The 23,227-nt window shown below is 40.2% G+C and overlaps 1 protein-coding gene across 2 annotated transcripts in view; it reads right to left on the bottom strand.

Moving 5' to 3' along the window:
- The window catches only part of LOC138203175 (collagen alpha-1(XI) chain-like), an 82,463-nt gene that overhangs the window by 38,203 nt on the left and 21,033 nt on the right, over window positions 1-23,227 (bottom strand). Inside the window, exons 6-30 of one of the 2 annotated variants that reach the window (XM_069157875.1) lie at window positions 19,553-19,642; window positions 19,138-19,236; window positions 16,577-16,882; window positions 15,369-15,437; window positions 14,241-14,282; window positions 13,790-13,852; window positions 11,082-11,156; window positions 10,547-10,630; window positions 9,133-9,189; window positions 8,604-8,657; window positions 8,423-8,476; window positions 7,990-8,043; window positions 7,810-7,863; window positions 7,011-7,064; window positions 6,873-6,917; window positions 6,059-6,112; window positions 5,923-5,967; window positions 4,587-4,640; window positions 3,513-3,557; window positions 3,258-3,311; window positions 3,121-3,165; window positions 2,243-2,296; window positions 2,102-2,146; window positions 1,159-1,212; window positions 948-1,055 (exon numbers count right to left, since the gene is read on the bottom strand). In XM_069157875.1, the coding sequence (XP_069013976.1) occupies window positions 948-1,055; window positions 1,159-1,212; window positions 2,102-2,146; window positions 2,243-2,296; window positions 3,121-3,165; window positions 3,258-3,311; window positions 3,513-3,557; window positions 4,587-4,640; window positions 5,923-5,967; window positions 6,059-6,112; window positions 6,873-6,917; window positions 7,011-7,064; window positions 7,810-7,863; window positions 7,990-8,043; window positions 8,423-8,476; window positions 8,604-8,657; window positions 9,133-9,189; window positions 10,547-10,630; window positions 11,082-11,156; window positions 13,790-13,852; window positions 14,241-14,282; window positions 15,369-15,437; window positions 16,577-16,882; window positions 19,138-19,236; window positions 19,553-19,642 (1,758 nt within the window). The remainder of the gene's footprint in view (window positions 1-947; window positions 1,056-1,158; window positions 1,213-2,101; window positions 2,147-2,242; window positions 2,297-3,120; window positions 3,166-3,257; window positions 3,312-3,512; window positions 3,558-4,586; window positions 4,641-5,922; window positions 5,968-6,058; window positions 6,113-6,872; window positions 6,918-7,010; window positions 7,065-7,809; window positions 7,864-7,989; window positions 8,044-8,422; window positions 8,477-8,603; window positions 8,658-9,132; window positions 9,190-10,546; window positions 10,631-11,081; window positions 11,157-13,789; window positions 13,853-14,240; window positions 14,283-15,368; window positions 15,438-16,576; window positions 16,883-19,137; window positions 19,237-19,552; window positions 19,643-23,227) is intronic. The other variant, XM_069157876.1, reaches the window with a different exon arrangement.

The following is a 23,227-nucleotide window of genomic DNA, read 5'->3' as shown; positions in this document are numbered from 1 at the left end:
AAGTTTTACTTCTGGTGTGGGAAAATGTTTTAATACCATGTTTATGAACATGACATCATTCGTGGAAAGGATTTCCTGCTTCTCACCCAAATGTGAATTCACTTTGGTCCATTTTGGTTGTTTCAGATTGTGCATGGTTGTTAAGAATAACACCGAATCGGATGTAACTGCCCCCTGTGTTTTTCAGCTTTGGTTGAGTCACATATTTTAAGACTGATTTGAGGAAAAACTTCTGACTTTGTAGCTGTTAATTTGTACTTCTGCTGTGCGGTGAAAACTCATTTTAAGCATCTCAGGATGAAGATGCAGCCTTGAGAAAGGAATTAAATTAAATTAGTATATTTTTGCACAAGTTGATATTAGCTCATATTAGCTTGCTAATGTATCTGGTTTTCTTCGTCAGAATTTCCTCAGTTAATGATTATTTCTGTTTTTTTTTTTTATAATCTAATTTAGCCAGAAAATGGGATGATCCATCACTTATATCCTTATCCTTGAATTTGAACTGCAACAATCTTGTTGAAACCTTCATTACTAATTTGTTCATGTATAAATACTGCAGCACACCGAAGTAAAATACTCTATGACCAGGTCAAAGCGCCATGGATAAATGTTGGCAACACAAGGCCAATTAAAGTGGGACTTCTGTAGAGTTGATAGAAAGTGGAGAAAAAAATCTAAAGTTCAGGGCAGCTACAAAGCTAAAGTACAATACTCTCTCCAGACCTTTATCCTTTCATTAAAAACAGCTATTAGACTCCTAATACTGTATCTTATTGTGCAATCTAGTAATGTACAGTATTTATATTGATATGTTTTAATTCTTATTTATTCTGTAACTCGTTTTATTTTGTCATTCTATGCAATTAAACTTAAATTTCAGCACAATAAAACACATTAATCCACAAGAAAATCTCAATTTTCTTTTTTTTGTGTGGATAATTTACCTTCTCTCCAGCGGATCCCAAGGGACCAGCTTCTCCGTTGGGTCCTGACTTGCCCTTGGGTCCCTCGGGGCCGTCCTCTCCTCTGGGTCCTAGTACGCCACCCTCACCCTGAATGCAGGTAAAACAAGTATAACAAATGGGATTTGTTTTAGTTGCCCATGACTCTCTACACCCGCAACCATCAGTTTTCTCTGTAGAAATGATGACTCACCTTGTCACCCTTGAGGCCCATGTCACCTTTAAAGCCAGGAAATCCATCTTCTCCCTGAAGATGAAAGACAAAATATTTCACATCTTAAACCATGTCAAATTCCAAAGTGATTATTTGAGTGACAAATTTATTGTGAAAGTTTACCATGGCAGTCTTAGTGAACTATTGAAAGAAAGTTCAAGAGGACCGGGGCTCCTTAGGAAAGATTATTACTGACATCTAGTGGCCATTTGAATGTAGCATTCACGTTAGCAGTTTTAATAATAAGCGTCTTGTCTTTCCTCGTCTCTGTTATTCTGCTGACATCAGGTGGTTCAAATTGAGAATGCAGTTTTCCATTTTTTTCATCATTGTTTCATGAAAGCTGTTAACGCTATAAAATATAGTGTATTCTGAGTCCAAGTTTCTGATATATTGTTACAATTTAAACCACTAAAGCAGACATCAAATCGCATTACAATAAAATATTATTAGGTTACGCCTAATGTGTATGTCGAAACTGGCCAAACATTTGTCTCCACTGGTTTGTTTTGTGTGACAGAAGTATCAAAGTCAAGGAGCTTTTAACAACATGCTTAGTATTTTAAGGTAATCTCTTGAGAACTTCAAATTCCTGGCAACAGAGTGGAAAATCTACACAGAGCTTACAACAGGCTCAGTTCGACCAGTGCAGTCCAAGAAAACAATGGCAACCAATCAATCTTCCCTAAAACTGCACTACAAAACAGCCTCATTCTGGTTTAATGTTCCACACTCCATTACAGCTCAGTGGCATGAGGACTTAACTGCTAGTCTGATGGGCCTTTCAGTGTTTTTCCACTTGCTGGATTCAAAGGAAGCCTCATGTGCAAAGGAATTACAACTTTGATGGGTCAGTTTTTTTTAGAGGAATGACATCTGTCAACCGTGTAGAGTAGAAAGAGGAGGCTGGAGAGGTGCTTACCTTTTCTCCTCTGTCACCTTTAAGGCCCCTGATTCCCTCAGCGCCCTGGAGAGAGTGGAAAATACAGTCAGAATGAAGTTTAAAAGGAAAAATGGAAATTTATCAGGCATAGTGGTACTGTCTGACTATGATAGCACTTACTTTCACACCACGAGGTCCAGGGTAGCCGATGGATCCCATAGGACCAGGATGACCCTAAAAATGTAAATTAAAAAATGACAGAAAAACAAGTTGGAGTCAATAACTGTTTGGGGACTTATTGGATTTAACTATGTCCAATGAAAAAAACATAACAACAACAAAACTCTGAATGAATAATGGATCCTAATGCTAAGAAGTTGGGATCAAATATTTGACAAATACAGTACAATAAAAAACTGTTTATGTGATATTAAAATGAGTTACTGCTTTCAATTTTAGCATTTTAAACTGTGTTCAAAATTTGACAGTGGTCTCTTCTACAGTACTTACTGCAACAGGACAGGTACAAAAACAACAACAACAAAACAAGCAATACTGCCTCTGAGGAAATGGATTTCAAATCTGATAAGCTACATATTTGAGTAAAATAACAGTACGATTCCAATCATTTTCATTATGTACTTTATTTATTGTTGGAGTCAATTTATGATCACCATCTTTAAAAATGAGACCATTTATTGGGCTTAAGTACATGAAATGTGTTAATTGTCTTCATAAACTCTCTTGAAATACCTGCCTTGATGAGTTATATATTAGTCATTATTGTTTACTAGACAGGACAAAATGACAAGTCACTAGCCAAGACATTTAGGAAAATGTAGGGTATTTCCATTCTGAGACAATTTACCTGATAGTATTTCAATTGTGTAATTATATTAAACCTCACCCTTCTGGCTCACTAGCCTCAGTAAATACAAAATTTAATTATATGAAAAAACTCCCAAACCTGCTGTTTTTCCTGTGTTGTGACACTATTGATGAATCTTTGAGAATTATCACGGTAAAACAGATTAACAACAAAATGATGTTATACTTACAGCGGTTCCTTTCTCGCCCGGGGGACCCTCTTTGCCCGGGTGACCCTATGAAAGCAATACGAGAGATTCAGCATGTTGATCATGTTTGGATTTTTGTCTGGATGACAGAAAAACAGACATGAGATCGTGTTACTTACGGGAGGGCCATCTGCACCACCAAGGCCAGCCAGACCTTGTTTCCCTTGAGGTCCCTACAGAGACAGAGAGCAATAAATAAAGACAGAAAAACAATAGATAGATAGATCGATGCATTCGGAGAAGCAAGTAAAGGCCTATAGCTCAGCAGAAAATCTGCAGAATCACTTATGCGGTCCGGACTGAGACATTCACTGAGCGGGGCAGCAGAGTTGTGGGGGAGGACAAAAGGGTGACTGGGTTCCCTCTTTACTTACTTTTTCACCAGGGGGCCCGATTGGACCTTGAGGACCGATAAGACCCTGAAAGACAATAGAGAAACACTTGTTATAAGAGAAGTCGGCCATATTTAAGGAGACAAAAAGAAATGTGTAAAAGAACACCTGTTATATCAATGTGTGAAAGTCTACATCTTTTTTTCTGGTGTACCATAATTTGTAATTAGCTTGTTTAGAATGTATTCACCTTCCTCCCTCTACTGTTTGCTTATTCAGATGTATTTAGATATGTTCATTCAGCTGTGCAAAGGGAGGTTCATTATTTCCTGGAGTCATTTTATAGACTTGACAATTCTACCCACGCAATTAACAACAGTTTAAACAAAAACAAAAAAGCGAGTGGTGTTATTTTTCAACGGTCCAACGCTTTCGTTGGAAGCCATCAATCTGCCTCTGGCCAGGTAAAACTAAAACCAATGACTTATTTATTCAACCTGTATACCATAAGGACAGGTTCCTACTAAAACTTTCCAGGGGAATGACGCCATTCTGTTCAGGCTGTGACTGAAAATCTTACCTGGCAGTGGTCATTTACCCCTGGCTAAAATATGGGGAGCACTGTTTCATATTAAAGATGACTCAAAAATGGAATACTTGCCACCAACCGGACAAATTGGTCGGCTTCAGTGCTATTAAATAAATACAATATGTCGAGTCTTAGCAGGACAGAAAGGGAGTTATTTTTCTTTGTGGTCCTGAAAAAACATTTATTAAAGACCACTTGCAAAAGGCTTTGCTCGTGTTAGATGTGAGTTCTGTGACAGAATGATGGTGGCTTGAGGAGTGAAGGATGGATAGGGAAAAGAAGAATGAAGGAGAGCAAAAAGGAAAATACGACTGTGGACTTTTTGATTAAGAAAACAGGAGTGCGGGTGATCATTTGAGTTTAAAGTACTCCCTGTGGCACGGTGGATATGGAAAAGAGAGGATGGAGCAGACAGAAAGAGGAAGAGAGAGATCAAGAGACGGAGTACGAAAGGAGACATTGGGAGACGCAGCAAGAGAGACGGAGTGATCAGATCAGATAGATACCGGGAGACAGAGAGGACTTACATGTGGACCAGGCATACCCTGTTGCCCAGGAGGTCCTGGCTCTCCTTGTGGACCCTGAACACAGCAAAGAAAACAAAATACAGGATGCAATTAATATTTCCAATCACTGTAATTGACTGTATTCATTCTAATGCAATCCTTTAAATCGAACTAACTATTGAAAATGTTGCAGATTAATTCAGATTATTTAAATTAATACAAGCAAATACTCATTTATATAAGTACAAGGAAGAGCAAACCCTACAAAGACTAATTGGAATGAAGGCTAGTTTGGCTTCCCTGCTGACATTCAGTGTGTCACAAACCAAACACACAAAAAAACAGTTGAGGCCCTTGTGAAGAAGTTTACTCCAGCTGTTGCAACAGACAGAGAGCTTTATTCAGAGAAATTGAGGTTCCCTGACAGTGGAAACTCGGGCTTTCATTTTAGAATCCAAAACATGTTTTTTTTTTCTGATAAAGGTTGCCTTAAAAACACCCATATGTTAGAGAAGCGTGCGTGTGCCACAAAGGCTTATAAACCCTTAAGGGAGGTCTATCGCATTGGATGTAATCAATTTTTTTTTTACATGTTTGAGAATACGGCGTGATCATTACCAACTTTTGAGGAAAATAATGAGAAACAGACCACATTTTCTATTGTTCTATGTCTCTTCTACAGCTGCTTGTTTTTTCAGCTCAGTGACCACAAACAGCATTTGGGCTCTACCAACTGTCCTGACCAATAATCTGCTCACGTCATTCAGAAGTCCCACGAGAACCTCCGGGAAGATAAATGGATGCTGGGACCGCTGACATAAACACAATTCTCTGTTTCATCCTTTACAAAAGCTTAAGGCCCCCCTCACAGGCCTGTCACAACTATTACATGAATGCCTGACTGCGATTATCTGAGTTGACTGCAGTCATTTTGCACAATTGTTCAAACTGTTTTCATTCATTTGTAGAGGAACAGCTGGATGAAACGAACACAAATGTCATATTTCTGCCATATTCAATTTATGTATATAAAGCCAAAAAGGTGTATTTTATTAAACTATGGCAAGGCTTATACTATATTATACTATATACTGTATATTACTAACTAAAATTTCCTGACGTTGAGCCCCTCAGTCAGCAGACTGTAATCGATGGAAGAAAATATAAAAAGTGTAAGACACTTCTTGCTACCATCTGCTATCATTATTGATGATGAATTATGTCACATGGGGGGGTTAAAGGTCACTGACCTGCAATAAGGCACGTTCAAAAACAAACTCATTGCTTGGGTGGTCCTGATAAATGTGTCCTGACAACCTGCTTTTCTATTTTGCTTCCAAACATTAATGTTTCTCACCATGTTTCCTTTGGGACCGCCTTGTCCATCAAGTCCAGGAAGACCCTAAAGAGATCAGAATTTCACAATGAAAGTCGCTGTTGAGCAAGAACCACATGAATCTATGAGGATTCATTGATATAGGAGGCATACTTACACGCTGTCCTCCAGTACCGGGAGACCCTCTGGGGCCAAGCAAACCTCGAGGACCCTGCATATCAAAACAAACACAAGCTAAAGAACATCATATAAAATAATACCGAAACACAGATTCATGATCGTTTATAAAAACGATCTACTAGAGGTTGCCAATAACATATGCTTATGTATATGCTGCACATCAGATGCAGTGGAAGTCATCTAAAAGTGCTCTGTGATTACCCTGAACATGTATAATACTGACCTCACGTGGTCACTTATGGAAACTGCAGGCTTGGAGTTCGTATGAAAGTTCTTTTGTATCTCAAAATCTTAAGTTAAGTGCTTAAAATCAGTGCACTTACTTTGCTCTTTCATCTTATTGACAGTGGCTGATGAAATGCTCTGCAACCGTTTCTTTTAAAAGGAGTTTGTCTTACGACTGGGAGCAAACTATTTCTCATGCAACTTTATGGTCCATTAAAGCCGCACGAGGCAAAATATGCCAGTTTCTCGTTGGTAATGACAGAACAACACATTTCCTAGTTCTATTTTCAGATCTATTATTCAAAGACGTTCTGTCTTGGCAAGGTCGAGATTACAAACGCAATGCTCCTCGTACACAGAAATGTCGTTACAGTTGCAGAAAAGAGGAGGATGGCGAGGTCGTGCTTTTGAATATTTGCCAAAATTAATGTTAAGGAATGAGAGTGAGGGATTCTGTAGCGGCGAGGGAAGGGGGTAGCATGAGGTCAGATTCTTATCGTACTCAAAATCCTATAAAAGCTTCGGTTTAACAACCCCCGTCTCACTGTGTTATCAGCTGTACTTACACTCTCTCCAGCCACACCTCTCTGTCCAACCTGGCCGTCTTCACCCTTTGGTCAGAAAGACAAATACTTGGTTATTAAGGAATGCAAAGTAACTTTAGAGAGACAGTTGAAAACAGGATGGCAGAGATGGTAACTTACTCTTGGACCATCTTCTCCTGGAGATCCTGGAGGACCTGTCGTCCCATGTTCTCCCTGGAGAGAAAAAGGATCAGAGAATATCAACAAAGATTGGGAGTGGTGCGGGGTTACAACAAAGTTCACAAGCTTTATCTCTGCAGCTAAGAGTAAAAAAAAAGATCTAAATTTTCACTAAAAAATTCACAGAACACACCCAGAAGATGCTGTAAAGAAAGCAACAAAAAATGGGCAACTAAACTGCCTTTAATCTACAGTAAGCCTGGTGACCGCAACTGGCATGGACCTATATGGTTTCCACTATTTAGAGTGCCCTATAAGGTTTGGCCTACCTCTGGTGGCCCTGTAATTACTCAACATAGCATAAGGCATGGAAGCCAGTCTAGAAATACCCCTCTGTGATCTCTGTGCTCTCTTTTTGGGCACTATATGTAGGCCTAAATTCCACAAACACTAATCTCAGCACTCCTCATTTGCCTCCAGGCCTGGTTAAAGGCGGCACTGGTGGTTCTGGAGCAGTTCCCACCTCTCGTAACTGGGTTAAAATGCCGTAATGAGCTCCGCTGGGTGAGAACTTACATCTGTCAACACTGGAGTGTACACATGAGATTGATGGAAAGTGGCCTTTGAATTACTAAACCCTGACGCTGCAGTAAGGACAGGGTACAGGGTAGCAATAACTGTGTCAATGGGTCAAGAAATAACAGACTGCAGGATATTATTTTTAGAGGCAGATAGTCTTTACTGATATTCGTCCTCTGAATTTTTACATCCAACAAAAACGTTCTCTCTCCGTACTTACTCTGTGTCCTTTCTCTCCGGGAAGACCAGGGAGGCCGTCGAAACCTCGGTCACCCTGAAAGAGCACGGTAAGAAACGTATATCAATCAATATGGCAGTTGTCAATTATTCAAACACAGTGAATCCAAAGCATCTTTTCAAATGCAGACTGTTTTTTGGAAAAGCTTCATGTGCACTTTACCTTGCCCCCTGCCTCTCCTGGCATTCCCCGAGCACCATCAGCTCCATTACGGCCCTGGAGGATGTGCAAATATCATGTCATGTTACATGGAAATCCCATTTGAAAAATATTCAATAATCTTGGTTGGTTGTGAAGAATAAACACTGGGAAGATGCAATCATTTTTCTAACCAGTTTACAGTTATATAAACAGAAGTTTATGAATTTATTGGGTGCAGCTGACGTATTTGAAATAGAGCCATGCATGAAACTAAACAAACTCTTCTGCATTGATCTTTGTGCTCATGTTATCCTGAAATATTAGAAAATTAAGGAGTGTAAACTTATTCTTCTGGTGCAATAGAGCTCTTAGGATGATTTATCAATAAATGTAAAAGAAAGAAAGGAAAAGTATAGAAATGTTCTAGTTGAGCCAGGTTGGAAACTACTCGTACCCTCTTTCCTGCCTTTCCTGGTGGACCAGTTGAACCCTGAAGACCTCTGGGTCCCTATGGAGAAGACATATAGATATCAAACACCGTCATTAATATCACTATGTGTTCATATTGAGATTTACAGATGTTAAAAATAATGAGGCTTACTGTACAAATCCAGGAAATAAAAAAAGAATCGAACCTGTGGTCCAGAGTCACCGCTGTCACCTTTCAGTCCAGAAGCACCAGGACCTCCCTGTTTAAAAATGTAAACACATGCCAGTTTAGTAAATGGATGTTATCAATGATGCCAAATATTCGTCATTTCATCATTTGGATAGGAAATCATTTCTGGTGGACTACAACCTAATGCAAATCCAAACACACATTATGTAACATTTCAAACTTGGATAATGCAAGTACAACAACAAAAAAAACTCCCGAAGCATATTCCCGTGTGCACAAAATCTCTCTGGTATCCAAGAATTACAGGAGTTAAGTAATATTCATGTTTAGATTGAGACTGCACCGGTCATACAATTACTATTATCAGCTCACAAGATTGGGCAAGAAATTATCCTTTTACTATTACAAGTAATTGCAATATGTACAAAAAAAGTGATTGTGTTTTTATTACTTAATAATAAAAAGTAGATATTATGTATTGATGGAATAAAATCTGCTGGTGGTCTATAATGACCAGAGGTATGTTTGCGTGTAAAGCTACTCACCACAGGACCGGATCTTCCTGTCATCCCCGCTGGCCCTGGAGGACCTCTCATTGCTAACTGTGGATTAGACAAAAACAAATCCATAAGCCACCATTCGTAACTGTGGAGATAAGAATAATATGTGCTATAATTATAAGTGCTGCCATGTCTATATACTAGGAAGCCCTCAGTTTGTTAAAATGAAGTGACGTGATCTTGAGATCATCTCTACTTGATTTGATAACGCTGCTTTTACTGTAAACATATAAATGCGTTTTTATGTCTACTGATGTAGTTTTTCTCAAAACAAAGACTAGCTTTGTTTGTATTATTAGTATTACAAAATAAATGTGGTATGCATGTTAAAATGCTACATGTCATCTCTGTAACAAGGGGACATTAACTGATCAAAACACCGTGAGGGATCTGTAAACAATAAAGGACACGCTAATAGAAAATTCTCCCATTTTGCAGCATGAACTCTTACAGTGTGCAAACTTTACTTCATTCTTGTTCACACTTTCCCTCTCGAGTATTTGCCTGTGCTCATGGTTTTACCACAGTGAGGTACTGCCAAATAAGTTGTCTGGAATGTATTTGCAGCGTGATTACCGAATGACAAAAATTTGCTAATTCAAGGGAAAGCAATTCATGCCCGATAGTACGCTCCACTAAGAGTGAACTGCACATGTTAGTCAGCGTACATGCATTGCGGTGATTTGTTTGCAGGTATAGGGGAAGACAAACTAGCACAGAAGCCCTGAAGAACATTTCAAAACTGAAAATGGCTCCAAAGGATTACAATTTGAACCTATAATTTACTCACAGTACATTCCAGGGCCTTTTTGCTTCCTCCGGCAAAAACTTTTTGCCATAAAAGACAAATATAGAAAGGTGACAAGTGCTTTCTAGACATTACTAAACACCAGCTCTGGCAGCGCTCCAGCTCCATGGAGTGTTGTGAATGAGTGAATATTCAGTGTTTGTGCAGCACTTAATGATCTCCATCTGTTCGACTATAGATCACACCTTGCTGAAAGCCCCCAAATTCAACTTGTTTTTCAACAGCCCTCGGCCCGTCAGGAACCCTGAGTGGGTGTGAACATCTGTTGTGGCTTTATATACGACCTAACCTGACATAGGTTTATATTTTGGAATTTAGACAATTTATAGGATGAGTGGGACTTGTAAAAACAGTATTTGTCCCTTTTATTTTTTGTTACTATGATTTCTAGGTCATTTAAAGTTAGTCTTTTGTAAACTTGAGAGTGCTGACTTCGAGTACGACAGATTTTCAAACAAATTGAAATCTAAATTTTAAGTTGCATTCAGTTGAAGTTAAATTTAAGCTACAAAGAGCACACAGTTACAAGAAGGATATCCTTCTCTAAACTGAGAATGATGCACTAAGGTCCTATATGGCACTGATACTTACCCTAGCCTGAGACATGATTGCCTGAGCCTGAGCTTCCTGCGCAGTAACCACAGGTCCCTTGTGTGCCTCGCCGCCTGCACGGAACTGTCAGCCACAAAACACAACAGTATCACTATTAAAAACAAATCGACTTGTCTTGTTTTTACAGACAGAGACAACTAACGCCTCCCATACTGACGGTCTTCAAATTTTTGCTGTGCTCTGGTAAATCAGTAAAACTGCTGCCACACACACACACACACACACACACACACACACACACACACACGCATATGTGAACAAATGTGTGTCACCAAGCCTTCGAAAGCCTCAGTCACTGGTTCCACTCCATTGCACTGGCTGACATTTACAAGGTAAGTGATTTGTAACCCAAAGAAAATATGGCTGCGATCTTCTGGGCTGCTGCTTGATGCAATGAGGTAAACTTACTAAATGAAGTGAGTTCACGGGCTAATGCGTGAGATGAAGGGTGTGCAGTATGTGAGGGAAATAGGACAGAGAGCCCGGTGGGCATATGGAAAGCAGCGGGACTTACTGGAAGCATCAGAACGGTACCTGAAGGCCCAGGGACACCGTCTGAACCAGGAAGACCAGGACGCCCCGGAGGACCCTGGAGAATCAGAGGAGGGAGAGAGAGTTGTTTGTTCTCTACGTAGAAAAACATCAGATCTCTGTGTGACTGCATAATGCAGCTGGAGCTGAGGTCTACAACCAAAGTAAATACAATCTCCATTAATTAAAAGAATGCTATTTAAAAGGACTTAAACAGTATTTTTGTAAGCAAAGACATCCTCAAATAATTGATTTTGAATAATAAGATATTGTTTTGTTAACATGTGGACCAGTTTTGCTGGTAATGATTAATTAGATGTGGTTAATAAGCTAGCCACATATTTTCCCATGCAATAACATGATTATTTTGCTGTTTCTTAATAATCCCCTGCAGAGGTTCTGCAAATTGAAAAAAAAAAAAAAAATGCTAACAGTACTAACAAACAACAGCTACAACAGCAAAAGTGCAGAGACTGAAAAACAAATCTGTTCACAGCAAACCCTTGTTTATCTACAACAATAATTTCAGCATTGTTGTTGTTTATTCTAAATGGAAAATGCACTAATCCTACTAAAAGAATAAGAGAGGGAATTCAATCACTGGCAAAGACAAAACCTGTATTTTCATTAAGCTGGCCTCAGGATATTGCCTGCAGGAGAGCACTGACACTGTAACAAGACTAAAAAAAAATAAATCCTCAGTCACCGCCCTGGGAGGCGATAATGCTCATTAAAATCCACAAAACAACATGACTCAATGAATGCAAAACAGAGGGAGAGGTTTTTTTTTCTGTTCTTAAATGCTCTCCACAAGTTGCCTAGAAAATGTGCGGCCTATGGGTGGCACCAGAGGAGAGATCGTGTTACATAAATGTAAAAAAAAAAGGATGCATTCTTTTATGGTGGCTATTTGAGGAAGTCTCCGGGCCAGCTCGGCAGCTTTCATCCGTCTGAGCTGCGTTTTGCGAGTTCGCGGCTATGACTTGTCAGCCTTCAGCTGGTATCTCCCATCTTAATCTGAGCTCTGTCTGCCTCCAATTGGGTTCAGATGTGCTTTGAGCTCAACGCTAACATTAGCATGCTGACACGCCAACCTTGCCTACCTTGGTGTCCTACTATGCTAACAACTTTAAGCATGGGAGGTTATGCTGCTGGCATGAAGATAAATGGATTCAGCTAATCATTTTAGAGGAGCATTGTCATTAAGAACAGGTGGAAAAGCATCATTGGCGCCAGATAAAATGTTGGGGTGCATTTAGTGGGGATAATCAAAGTTATTAGGATTCTTTCTCCGGAGATCATCAATGTTTGTGCCAGATTAATGGCACTGTATCCAAAAGTGTTGAGATATTTGCTGAACTTAAACACAATGACACTATGAACAGACAGTTAAATTATAACGTGACGAGATGTTGATTTAATAAGGACGCAAGCTTACAATAGTTATAATAAATCAGGTCAGGCCTGAGAAGTGCCCACTGCTTCCAGGGAAACTTGAATCTACTTAGCAGTCTCGTCATGTGCAGCGATCTAAGACTGGTTCAAATTGTTGCCATATGTTCCCATCTGCCTTCTCACCCGTGGTGGTGACTATTCTCCATCCATTGCTGTTATTGTAAGCATAGCAGCGGCATCTAGTGTTAACGGCGGCCCTGCATGGCTGGGGAAAGTGGTGCTTGAGTGGAAAGAAGGGAGACGGTGGTCGCGAGAGAAATGAGCCGATCAAACGTCGGGTGAAGGCGGGTACTGCGCAACGGAAAACCGCAAGACTACAAGAAACGAGTCACTTTTAATCCCCCTGTCAATCCTCAGCGAGACTGTTTCTCGTGGGAGGAAATGAAGGGTGGGGGAGCGACTTTTGGATCAACAGAATATGTTTTGATCACTTTGACCCAGTGGAACAATAAGCCTTTTGTACTGGTGAGGAGTCATATTTTTTTTTTTTGTTGTTGGAAACTAAACGGTTAAACTTACAGAGACAGAATAGATCCGCTAAAAGGGCGATGGAAGAGGGGTGTAGGGCAATCACCACATTAGGGAAAAACAAACTGAGATCCAGCTTTCACGAGGGGGACAGGCACTTATTTTGTGTCATCCAATCAATCGAATAAAGGGTGCTGGGAAAAAAAATAGTTGGAGACAATTTAGGCTTCTACATATTTTAACAGAAAACTGCTTGGTATTCTCACCAATCGCAGAGCACACTGACACAGCTTCTTCTCAGAGCTTTTTCTTTGTTACTATATTGACAGTTTATAGGCATCTCATTTCCCTCCAGCTCTCCTCACTAATCCCCCCCCTTACTGCTGCAGTAGCAAGCTGCGTCCAGTTGTTTTATTCATTCCAAGGCGCTGAAACGGTACTTCACAGCTTTTCCGTAAAGAAGGAAGACAGCAGGATAACAAATGCAGGGGTATTTTTTATACATGCTGACCCCCATAATCCTTCAAGAAAGATGAATTGCTGAGGTTGAAGTCAGTATTTCAGTGTTTGGCATCAATAACGGTCTGAAAAACATGTTTTAATTGATACCTGGAATTTTAAATGATTAGTGTACATACAATATATTCTTCTTTTAGCAAGATATAACTGGTTAGTAAATTTTAACATTCATGAGGAGTAGAAAATGGGTGACAGAGCTTCTTGAACACATCTGCAATCAGCTGTAAAATGAGGCCGGCCTTCACTCACCCTCTCACCAGGATCTCCATGAGGACCTTGGAGACCCTGCAATCCTGGGGTACCGGGAATACCCTGAAACCAGACACACACATACACTTATCATAATATCCCCAACTACTGCTAACCAGCCTTCCCACCACAGTCAAGTCTATCCACTGCTTCACATGCACAGGCCAACAAAGACAGACGCAAAGACACGGGTTTGAAAGAAATAAGCCTCAAGATAAAATATCTCCCCCCTCCCCCCCAACACTCCCCTCTGCTTCTTTCTCTCTCTCTCACATACGGAGACGCAGACATACACACATTCATGCACAAATACACACTCTGACTGTCTCTCCCAACTCAAGCTTCACTGGCGATCAGGGCTGACGCTCTTTCCATAAAGACATTTTTTCCCTCTTTAGCTGTTCTCCATCTGTGGAAGGCAGACAGGAGTGTGGGAGAACGTGATACTCACTGCTTGGCCAGGGGTTCCTTGGGGTCCTTCTATAAGCATCCCCTAAAAAAAGGAAAAAAAGTGGATACAGTAGCATTATAGGGCAGCCCATAAATCCACAGGCAAAGGAGAAGAATGGAGGAACCGGGGGGTGGGGGGGGTGGGGGGGGGTGGGATGGGAGTCAGCGGGTGCGTTGGGTTTGAGGTTGAGGAGTTTACTCAACACGCTAACAATTTTGCCGCTATCTGACGTTGTATTTTCTATAATGTGCGTCTGTGGTCAAAGTTTTGGACAAGAGCCGTTCGTGGTACAGATGCTATGGGAGGAGAGATGGTAACTGCAGCTGCTATTTCAGTCCATGTTTATTCTGAGGCGGTAAATTGTAAAGGATGGCTCTCTAAAGCACTTATGTGGCATTTTAGTGGAGACGGTGCCAGTTGTTTTGTCTGTGGCCTTCAAATGAAAGATGAAAGTTAAATCTCATTAGAGGGGAAGATACCCTTGACGGCCTTTGCATTAGGGGAAAGCATGAGCTAAAGTTCAGTTGCAACGAAAATGAAAAAAAAAACATACATATGGATGTAAATCAAATTTGAAAGAGATATTTCTCAGAAAATATGCAGAGAATCTGATTCAGGGCTTTTATGGACTCATAAATCATTGCATGCAACCAAAGCGCTAAGGTGATATGAAAGGCACTTATCTGAACATTTTGTTAGTTAAAGTATATATATATATATATATAAATATAGCTTGATTGTTGACAAGATAGATAGAAAACATCAACTAGATAGACGTACAGTATATACAGTATACACCAGTGCAGAGAAATACAGCAGTAACGTTCATATAGACCTCTGCTATCAAATTAACATCAGCTGTGAGTTGAAGTACAAATGTCTGAATGGATCTGGACAAAAAAAATTCCATTAGCATCTAACTAGCTAATGTCTTACAGCACAACCACATGATAGTTCAAGTGGGTGTTTTTGTTTCTATTACATTTAACTTTGGCGGATTTTTTAATGTAACTTTCAACATTTGCAACACAATTTATTTAGTGAATCAAACACCACTTGGACTGTTTCTCCTTTAACAGAATGGCTTATTATCAGAATTAAGACACATGAAAGTGATGCTTCACTTACTGGTTCAATGACAGCAGGTTCACCCTTCTCTCCTTTTTCTCCCAGGTAAGTTTGACCTCCACCCATCTGCTGAAATTAGAAAGATAAAGTGAGTTTCTTCACACGATAATAAGCCAGACCGTTATGTGTAAAGATGGAGTATCAGTGGTTTAAATGCCAAAAATGTGAAACCAATGGACAGCAGATGTCCTACCTGATGTCTCAGGTCATCTCTTTTGTAGAGGTTACTTAAAAACACAGACAAAACTGCAAAGAAGAGCTCAACAAAATGCTCACTAGTGTCCAGCAAGCCGTACAGGATTTAGGTAGTTGTCATGGCAAAAAGCAGCTTTTTTTTTCAGCCTTATGGCAAAAAATCAAACCTCAAGAATCATTTTTGGAAGAAGCCATAATTTTGAATTTGGTCTGAGTTCTATTTATTAAGATTCCTTAAAGCCATAAACAGAAAAAAAAAAGACCCCAACTGTGCACAAATGTCGAGGTCGTTACCTGACACTATCCATACAATGACTTCACATGAGAAGAATTCACAAACCGACAACAGCAGTGTGCCCAAAAACCCACTCGATTGTACAGTTTAGCCTTCAGAGAAAACCGGGACTTAATGAGAAAGTCATAAAGACGGCCTGAGATTGTAGAGCCCATAGCACTAATGGAGTGGTTGAGATGAACCCACAGCAGACAGATCTCCAGCCAACATCCAGATCGAGGCTGTGTCACTTCCTGCCTCAGAATCTGGATTCTGGGGCGAGAAAGAGGGCTGGAAACGAGCCACGATAGACACTGGCTCAGCAGATTTTTCTGTCAGGTTTTAGATATCGATCTACAAGGATCTGGTGAAAAAATATTTGCAATGACTTTATTTGTCATCAGCAAATCTAAGCGGATTATTGGTGGGATAACCAGGGAGAAGTATGTATTTGCTAAACAGCAGAGGTCACCGGGGTCAAGAGGTTAAAGAGGGCGTGCCTGTCCTGACAGCTGGGTCGACATCTATTTATCCGCATAAGACAAGGTGTGTGTTTGTGCTTGCTCGTGTATTTCAGTTTTGTGTTTGTTTATGCCGAATTCTTCAAGCTACAACCATTAGAAACAACAAACAAAAAAGTGCACCGATACCAGAATCTTTTCCATCTTTCCACATTCCTGAACACCACCTCCTTACTCCCCCTCCACCGACCATCACTCCTAACCACTCCAGCACTTACGCTGCTTTCTCTGATGTCTGTCTCCGCTGGAACACCGGGACCGAACTCTTCCTCGTATGTTTCAGATGGAGGCTTGGTGTCAGTGGGGTTGTAATCCCCGTAATCGCCATAGTCATACGGTTTCTCTACAAACTCTTTGTTGTCGTAGTTCTTCAGGTCGTATTCCTTAAACTCGTACGCGTCAGGAGCAGGATCCACCTTCTCCAGGGTGTCCACTGGGGGTGCGGTTTCCACGGGGACAGTGGGTTCAACTCCGACCTGCTCCACGCCAGTGATGTAATCATCCACTATTTCCCCTCCGTAACTCTGGGATCGATCCAGGCATTGCAAAGATGAGGCAGGGGTTGTTAATACGGGAGGAAACATGGAGGTGCGGTTAGTGCATCGTTACCATGTGAGCAGATTCAATGATCACATGTTTTCATAATCACAGTCAAAGCATTAGTATTTAGCACTTTGTTTTAGCAAAATTACCAGATGCCAACTAAGTGAAACTTCCTTTAGGTTCAACTTAGTTGTGCACATGTCCATGTGCCGAGGTTGGGACGACACATATGTGAAAAAACACATATGTTTGGTTAATGGGTGTTAACATTACCATCTATCATCACATTTTTTTTTATCAGTAACTGTTTCTCTGTTTTTAAAAAGCAAAGTACGGTACAACTAAAAAAATATGGTGTATAGAACAAAATATATTCGAGCTGTACACTGAACTGAAACATTACAATATGAGGGACGGATGGGACATTTTGGACATTATTCAATCTTAAAGTTAAAAAGTCAAAATCAAATGGTTCGACACAAACTTTTTTTTTTAAACTGTTAAAGACCCAATGAGGTGAAAATCAGAACCGTGTAAAGTTTAGTATTATCTAAAATGGAAAATATTTGCACAGAATCTGAGGCATTCAGGAAAAAGTGTTTGTACGGGAACAAATGTACTTTGATTTACTGGCACTGCTTTGTAAATCTGCTTGTTGCAAGATGCCAATCAGTGTTACGTTCAAACGCTCCATTAGACATCAGTGACTTGAGGGAAAATCTAAAATAAGAATTAGAAAATATCCAGCCTCTCATGCACAGTTTTGTCAGTAATGTGCTGAAGTTGTTGCAAACAACTTGAAGTTATGGAAACTGCAGCAACTCACAAAAGTAAACGTCACTTCATGGGATCTTATCAAATGCAAGAGAATTATATGAGGTTAACCACTCTGCAAGAGTGCTTCCATGTCCACATAGGTAATAAGTCATTTTTAAAGCTCTCGTCTGCTTCTCTCCGCCCACTGGCCAAACACTCTTTAATCGTATTTATTACGCACTGCATTTATTGGCTATCATAAATATAAATAGTTAATTCCACAACGTGGCAACAAACCACAATATACTGGCTAAATCAAGGTGGCGCAGTAGTAATATATTTTGTCAACACGAAAGTCGAACACATGTTTAGTTGGGCTATCCATCAAGAGTATTTTGTAAATTGTTTACAGGCTACGTGTATGACTCCATTGCATTGTCTAAAATGTCATCCAGTGCATCACAGTCCTCAGTAATCAGACAAGTGTTCCAGCATAGGGACAGCATGTGCTTGGTTTCCTTGGTTTTACCCCTGATCTGTCATTTCAAATGAATGTCATGTCTCAAGCTAACTGAAGCGGCGTTATCCACCTCAAGGTACATCACGATGCAATCGGCAGTCATTTGCCTGGCGGAGCGCGCGGTCGTATTGTTTTAATTGAACCTCCAAATGTTCCTCATTATCTTGTGTTTTATGTGATGGTTTAGCACAAATTAAGACAGGATCTGCCAAACTCAGGATATGGCAGAAACGCAGGAGATGCGTCTGTCGACTGATTTTCCATCGGTCACGGTTCATTAAATGACAAAGTCTTCCTGTTTCGGCCTTTATCCAAACTCGTGCTTGATGGAGGCGGTTTCACATGGAAATCAAGGAGTGAAGTAAGCTGTTTGATGTTAGTGAGGCCTCGATGGGTTTCAACCTCGCCATCATAAAAATATGTTTTGTTGCTGGTGATGCCTTACAGCTTTATTGGATTTTCAGTTAAACCATTAAATCAGAAATTTTAAAATAGGAATTTGGATGTTCATTTTTAAGTCAACGATGCAGAAAGAACTTTCCACAATAATAAAAAATGTAACCCACAGGGCAAGTTTGAAAAAGCACTTCTGTTATCCGAACCTTGATTTCACAAAAATCAAGAAACCAGATATGGATAAATAAAAACATCAACCAACTACTGATTATAGACAGCTGCTACCTTCATTGTGCCGTATCGTATTACATGAGTATGAATAATCCATGTGGCATTTGGGTGAGCAGAAATAATTGTTAATGCATCTGGGCCTCCACTGACCGCTGCTGACGTAATAAAACACTCGAAACTGCTTTGTCATTTGATATCCTATAACTCTCAGGACATTGTCCCGCAACTCTTTTATCAAACACTTTGCAACATGATGCACGTCACACCCTGCAAACATAAATAAAAAATGTACCCCTTGATCTTTCTGAAAAGTATGCATGTCTAAAAACGTACCTCTCCTTGTCCTGCAGTCTCAGTGGGAGTTTCCGGCTGACTTCCGTCCACTGTGGTGTAGTCATACTCACCCGTGTAGTAGTCTCCACCAACATTTGTCTGAAATCAGAGCAGAAACAACACAAGGAAAGTTTGAGATGGGTAAAACACGGTTGTTTAATCTGTGTACTGCACATCCTTTCACAGCAGCAGCAACACAGCAGAGGTTAATACCATTTATCTATCATCAGTACAGTTGCGGACACTTATTGTTTTAGAAGCAGATGCATTTGTGATTAGTAGGATATGCATCAGTAAAGATAATAACAATAAATCATGTAGTCAAGAAACAGGATTAAAGAGAAAAAGAGGGCAAGAGAGAAAATGAAAGACTAAAGCTGAACAACAGAAGATAACTGCACTAGTTAAGTGTTACCTCAGTCTTGGCTCTTTCAGTTGGTGGAGGGTCAGTGGTTACCTCTCCTTCACTGTAGTCATAGAACTCACCATATTCATAGTTAGTGTACTGTAACAGAAAAGCGATTAGGGGGGGAATAGATTAATTGATGCAGTCATGTAAATAAACCAGCACAATGTCTGACAGACATAATGTACATTATTTACATGGCGTGTAAGAACTGAGGCTTCTCGGAACAGTTTCAACCTCAAAGTTAAACCACAAAATCAGTCAAATATTTTGTGTCATCATGCAGTTTTGGAAATAACATGGTCAAATGATCTTAGGGGAAGATTTTCCATCCATATTAGAAAACTGAACAGTTTTGCATATGGATGAACCACTCATCCATAATGGCTTCATTGATGCTTTCCCCTTTCTCCCAAACTCCCCGAGCTTCATGTGAAAGATGTTAATGTCTGTAAACAAGCCAACAACAATTAAGATTCTTGTTTGCTTCTAACAGGATGTTGGAGGGTTAATGCAACGCCAGTGAAAACTTATCTGCCTCTGCTGCTTAATTTGTTTCCCAACAATGGCCCGCGGCTTTCATTAAAAGGCTCTTCAAAGCAGAAAAGTCAAGCTGTCCTGACTCGTTGCATGTTGGTTAATCTTGGGGAGAATAGAGAATACAGTAGCATGGGGTAAAACCACTTTAATACCTCACCACTTTTAAGAAAAGGATGGGGCTTTTTTTGGATCTCCAAACATTCCACTAAGTTATGATGTGGTCTGTTTTGTGTATTATCCAGCTGTTTATTTACTTTTGAGAATGAATTCAACCTGACCCAGCAGAGAGGAAACATCATAATAAACACCACGCAATGTTCATAAGACTGAACTGGTTACTTGGGAAATGCACTTATCCATCTTCTCATCCGACTCTTGGGAAGAACGTGTATAACACTTTTATGTATTGCCGTTAAATACAAAGCTGGAGCCAGAAGATGTTTAGCTTAGCTTAGCTTAGCATTAAAACTAAAAGCAGAACAAGAACAGCAAGCCTGGCTATCTCGAAAAGGTCAATAAGTAACACCACCTGACAGCATCTCTAAAACCTACTGAGTAACAATTTAATGTTGCTTGTTTTAAGTATAAAATGCAAATTGATGCTTTACAAAGCTGTTTCTCACTGCTTCCAGTCTTTATGATAATCATCAATTTAACTCTGGCGATAACCCACACAGACCATGTCCTATTAAGTAAATACAAAGGTGGGGGGGGGAATGCAGTTCCCCATAATGCTTTATAGAGCTGGGGAACATCCCGGGAAGGAGTCTTTCATTTTTACCGTACAGGCGTGAGAGTTCCTATCAATCTTCTCATCTAACTCTTGACAAAAAAAAAGGAAATATGCATTTAAGTGTTAAACTATTCCTTTAAATCACATATTGGCACAAGGCCCACAACCCGCATAAAATTATTCAATTCAGCCAATTTAGTAGCTACTTTTAGTTTTCCCGAAACTGTCAGATCAGAAGCGAGGTAGATTAAGTTAACAGAACAGCCCCTGATATGCAATACTCTATCAGCACTGGGATGAATATTAGTCCCAGGACAACTGCTAAGCTCATAAAAATAATACAAGATCCACAGCCTGCTGCAACGCCGGCCTGGCCTGCGTTCAGCGGCCCAGAGAGACAGAGAGAGGTCACAGAGGAGAGAAGCCCTGGCCAGACCAACTGGACTGACTGAGAGGGGAAATGGAGAGACGGAGAGGGTCAAAAGGAAATACAGAGAAAGATAGAGTATGAGGGAAGGATTCATAAAGATTAATGGGGTTGAAGGGCTTGGCTGAGGCGAATGACTTCACCACTGGCTTGGATGAAGGATGTAAATACTGAAGTGCGCCCTTGAAGAAAAAAAAAAAAAAAAAAAAGCTTGCCCTTCCTCCTCCTGAATCACACTTTCTTCCTCTTTTGAACCAGCTGCAGACTTGTGGCTGATGACTGCAAAGGCGGCGTGCTTCAGGTCAAGGAGCCTCTTCAGGGCAGAGCCACGGTTTTGGGGGGATTTTAGAGGTTCGGCTTGAAAATATTGAGGGATACAAGGAGAAAAAAAACTGTTGTGCACTGTGAGATTTGACCTTTACAACAGTGAGTTGTCCTTTGAAGGAGTAAATAATTTTTGAAAATGCTGGAGCTGGAATGTAGGAAGGACATTCCTGTTAGAACTGTACAGAAACCGACAATGAATAAACCAGATTTACAATGTTCCTGAAACCAAACTGCTCCCTGTTGTCTATTCAGAATTGACAAGCTCCTTGTATTGGCGCTGAAAAGTAACTTGATGATGAAGCAATATTTTCCAGGACTGGTACCCACTGTACAGCCAATATTTTTGAATAGAGAACCTCCTCCTGATTTTTTTTTTTTTTTTTTCAAACCAGGGATCTAAAGTCTACTTTTCCAGGTACTGGAAGTCTAGATGGGGAAGGAAAAGCTTAAATTTCCTTGGGAGTCTGGGCAGAGCCTGCTGAACTCGTTAGTGATATAAATCACGGGGCCACTCCAAAGTGGGCTCAGACTTCGTGGCAGGAAAAAAAGAAAAGTTTCCAGTGTGAGCTCATCAGTTATTTAGTGAAATACTGAAGGAAAATGTCAGCCGGCAGAAAGGCTTGAACTAGCAAAATAACCCCCCAAAAAAGTGAGGATGAAAAAAGAAAAAAGAAACCCTGACACAAAGCACTGTATTTCAATTAAGAGATTTGGCTGAAGAAGCAACAAGCGATGGTTTGGAGCCATTGGCAATAAAATTTGTATTTTGATATGTCAGCATGTTCCCACTACTTAAACAAAGAGCAGAGAAAGAGACAGATTAGATTTGACATTGAGACTCATACAAGCCTCACTCCTTCTGAGTGCTTATGCCTGGAGGAATGTTTGTAAAACTATTCACGTAATTTGAAGAAAATGTTTTTTGTGCCTTTTGTTTATTTTTTGGCAGACTGAAAGTGCACCGGCTTAAACCAGGGCAAATATTCTAATTCAAAATGGGATTGTCGAAACTTGATGCGTTTAACTCAAATAACCCCAACTACCCACCCATGGACCCTTAGCATTGTTTCATATCTTCACTTTTCACTTTATCTTCACCCTACTAACCACCTGCACCTTCTTTTTCATGTCAAACTTCATATAATTTCTGCTCAGAAACTGAACGCCGTGACCCTGCGAGGTACTTTGTGTCCTCATTCGATAACGGGGTAATACGTGAAATTGACTGAAGCTACAGAGCTTCCTGTTGCTGTGAGTTTTGACAGCGTGGTTATTTACTGTCACCACAATTGGATCCATTCAGGAGCGTTAGACCCCAGGCTCCTCATGACTCAGCAAATGTTGCATGAAATAACATGAAACTTTTTTAATTGGGAGACAAACTTAACAGCAACACGTCCTTCCAAATGCACGCTTGATGAAAAAGGGGAAAACTATTTGTGGCATTGTTTGAAGATTAAGCAGTATAACGATCTCCAGTTGGTAGATAATAATTTCCCTGAGCATAAATGAGAATGGACGTTTCAGTTCCACTCTTACATCACCCTGTCTTTCATATTGATCTACCAAATATTTTATCTATTCAAGCCTTCTGTTTTATTCTCTTACTTCATCTTTTGTTTCCTCGCTTTCACTAAAAACACCCAAGTCCAAAGGC

This window comes from Embiotoca jacksoni, unplaced genomic scaffold (genome assembly GCF_022577435.1).
Source record: "Embiotoca jacksoni isolate LCO1_2020_lvr unplaced genomic scaffold, fEmbJac1.0.p SCAF_22, whole genome shotgun sequence".
Taxonomy (NCBI): Eukaryota; Metazoa; Chordata; class Actinopteri; family Embiotocidae; genus Embiotoca; species Embiotoca jacksoni.
The sequence above is the reverse complement of the archived record's forward strand: the minus strand, read 5'-3'. Positions and strand labels throughout refer to the sequence as shown.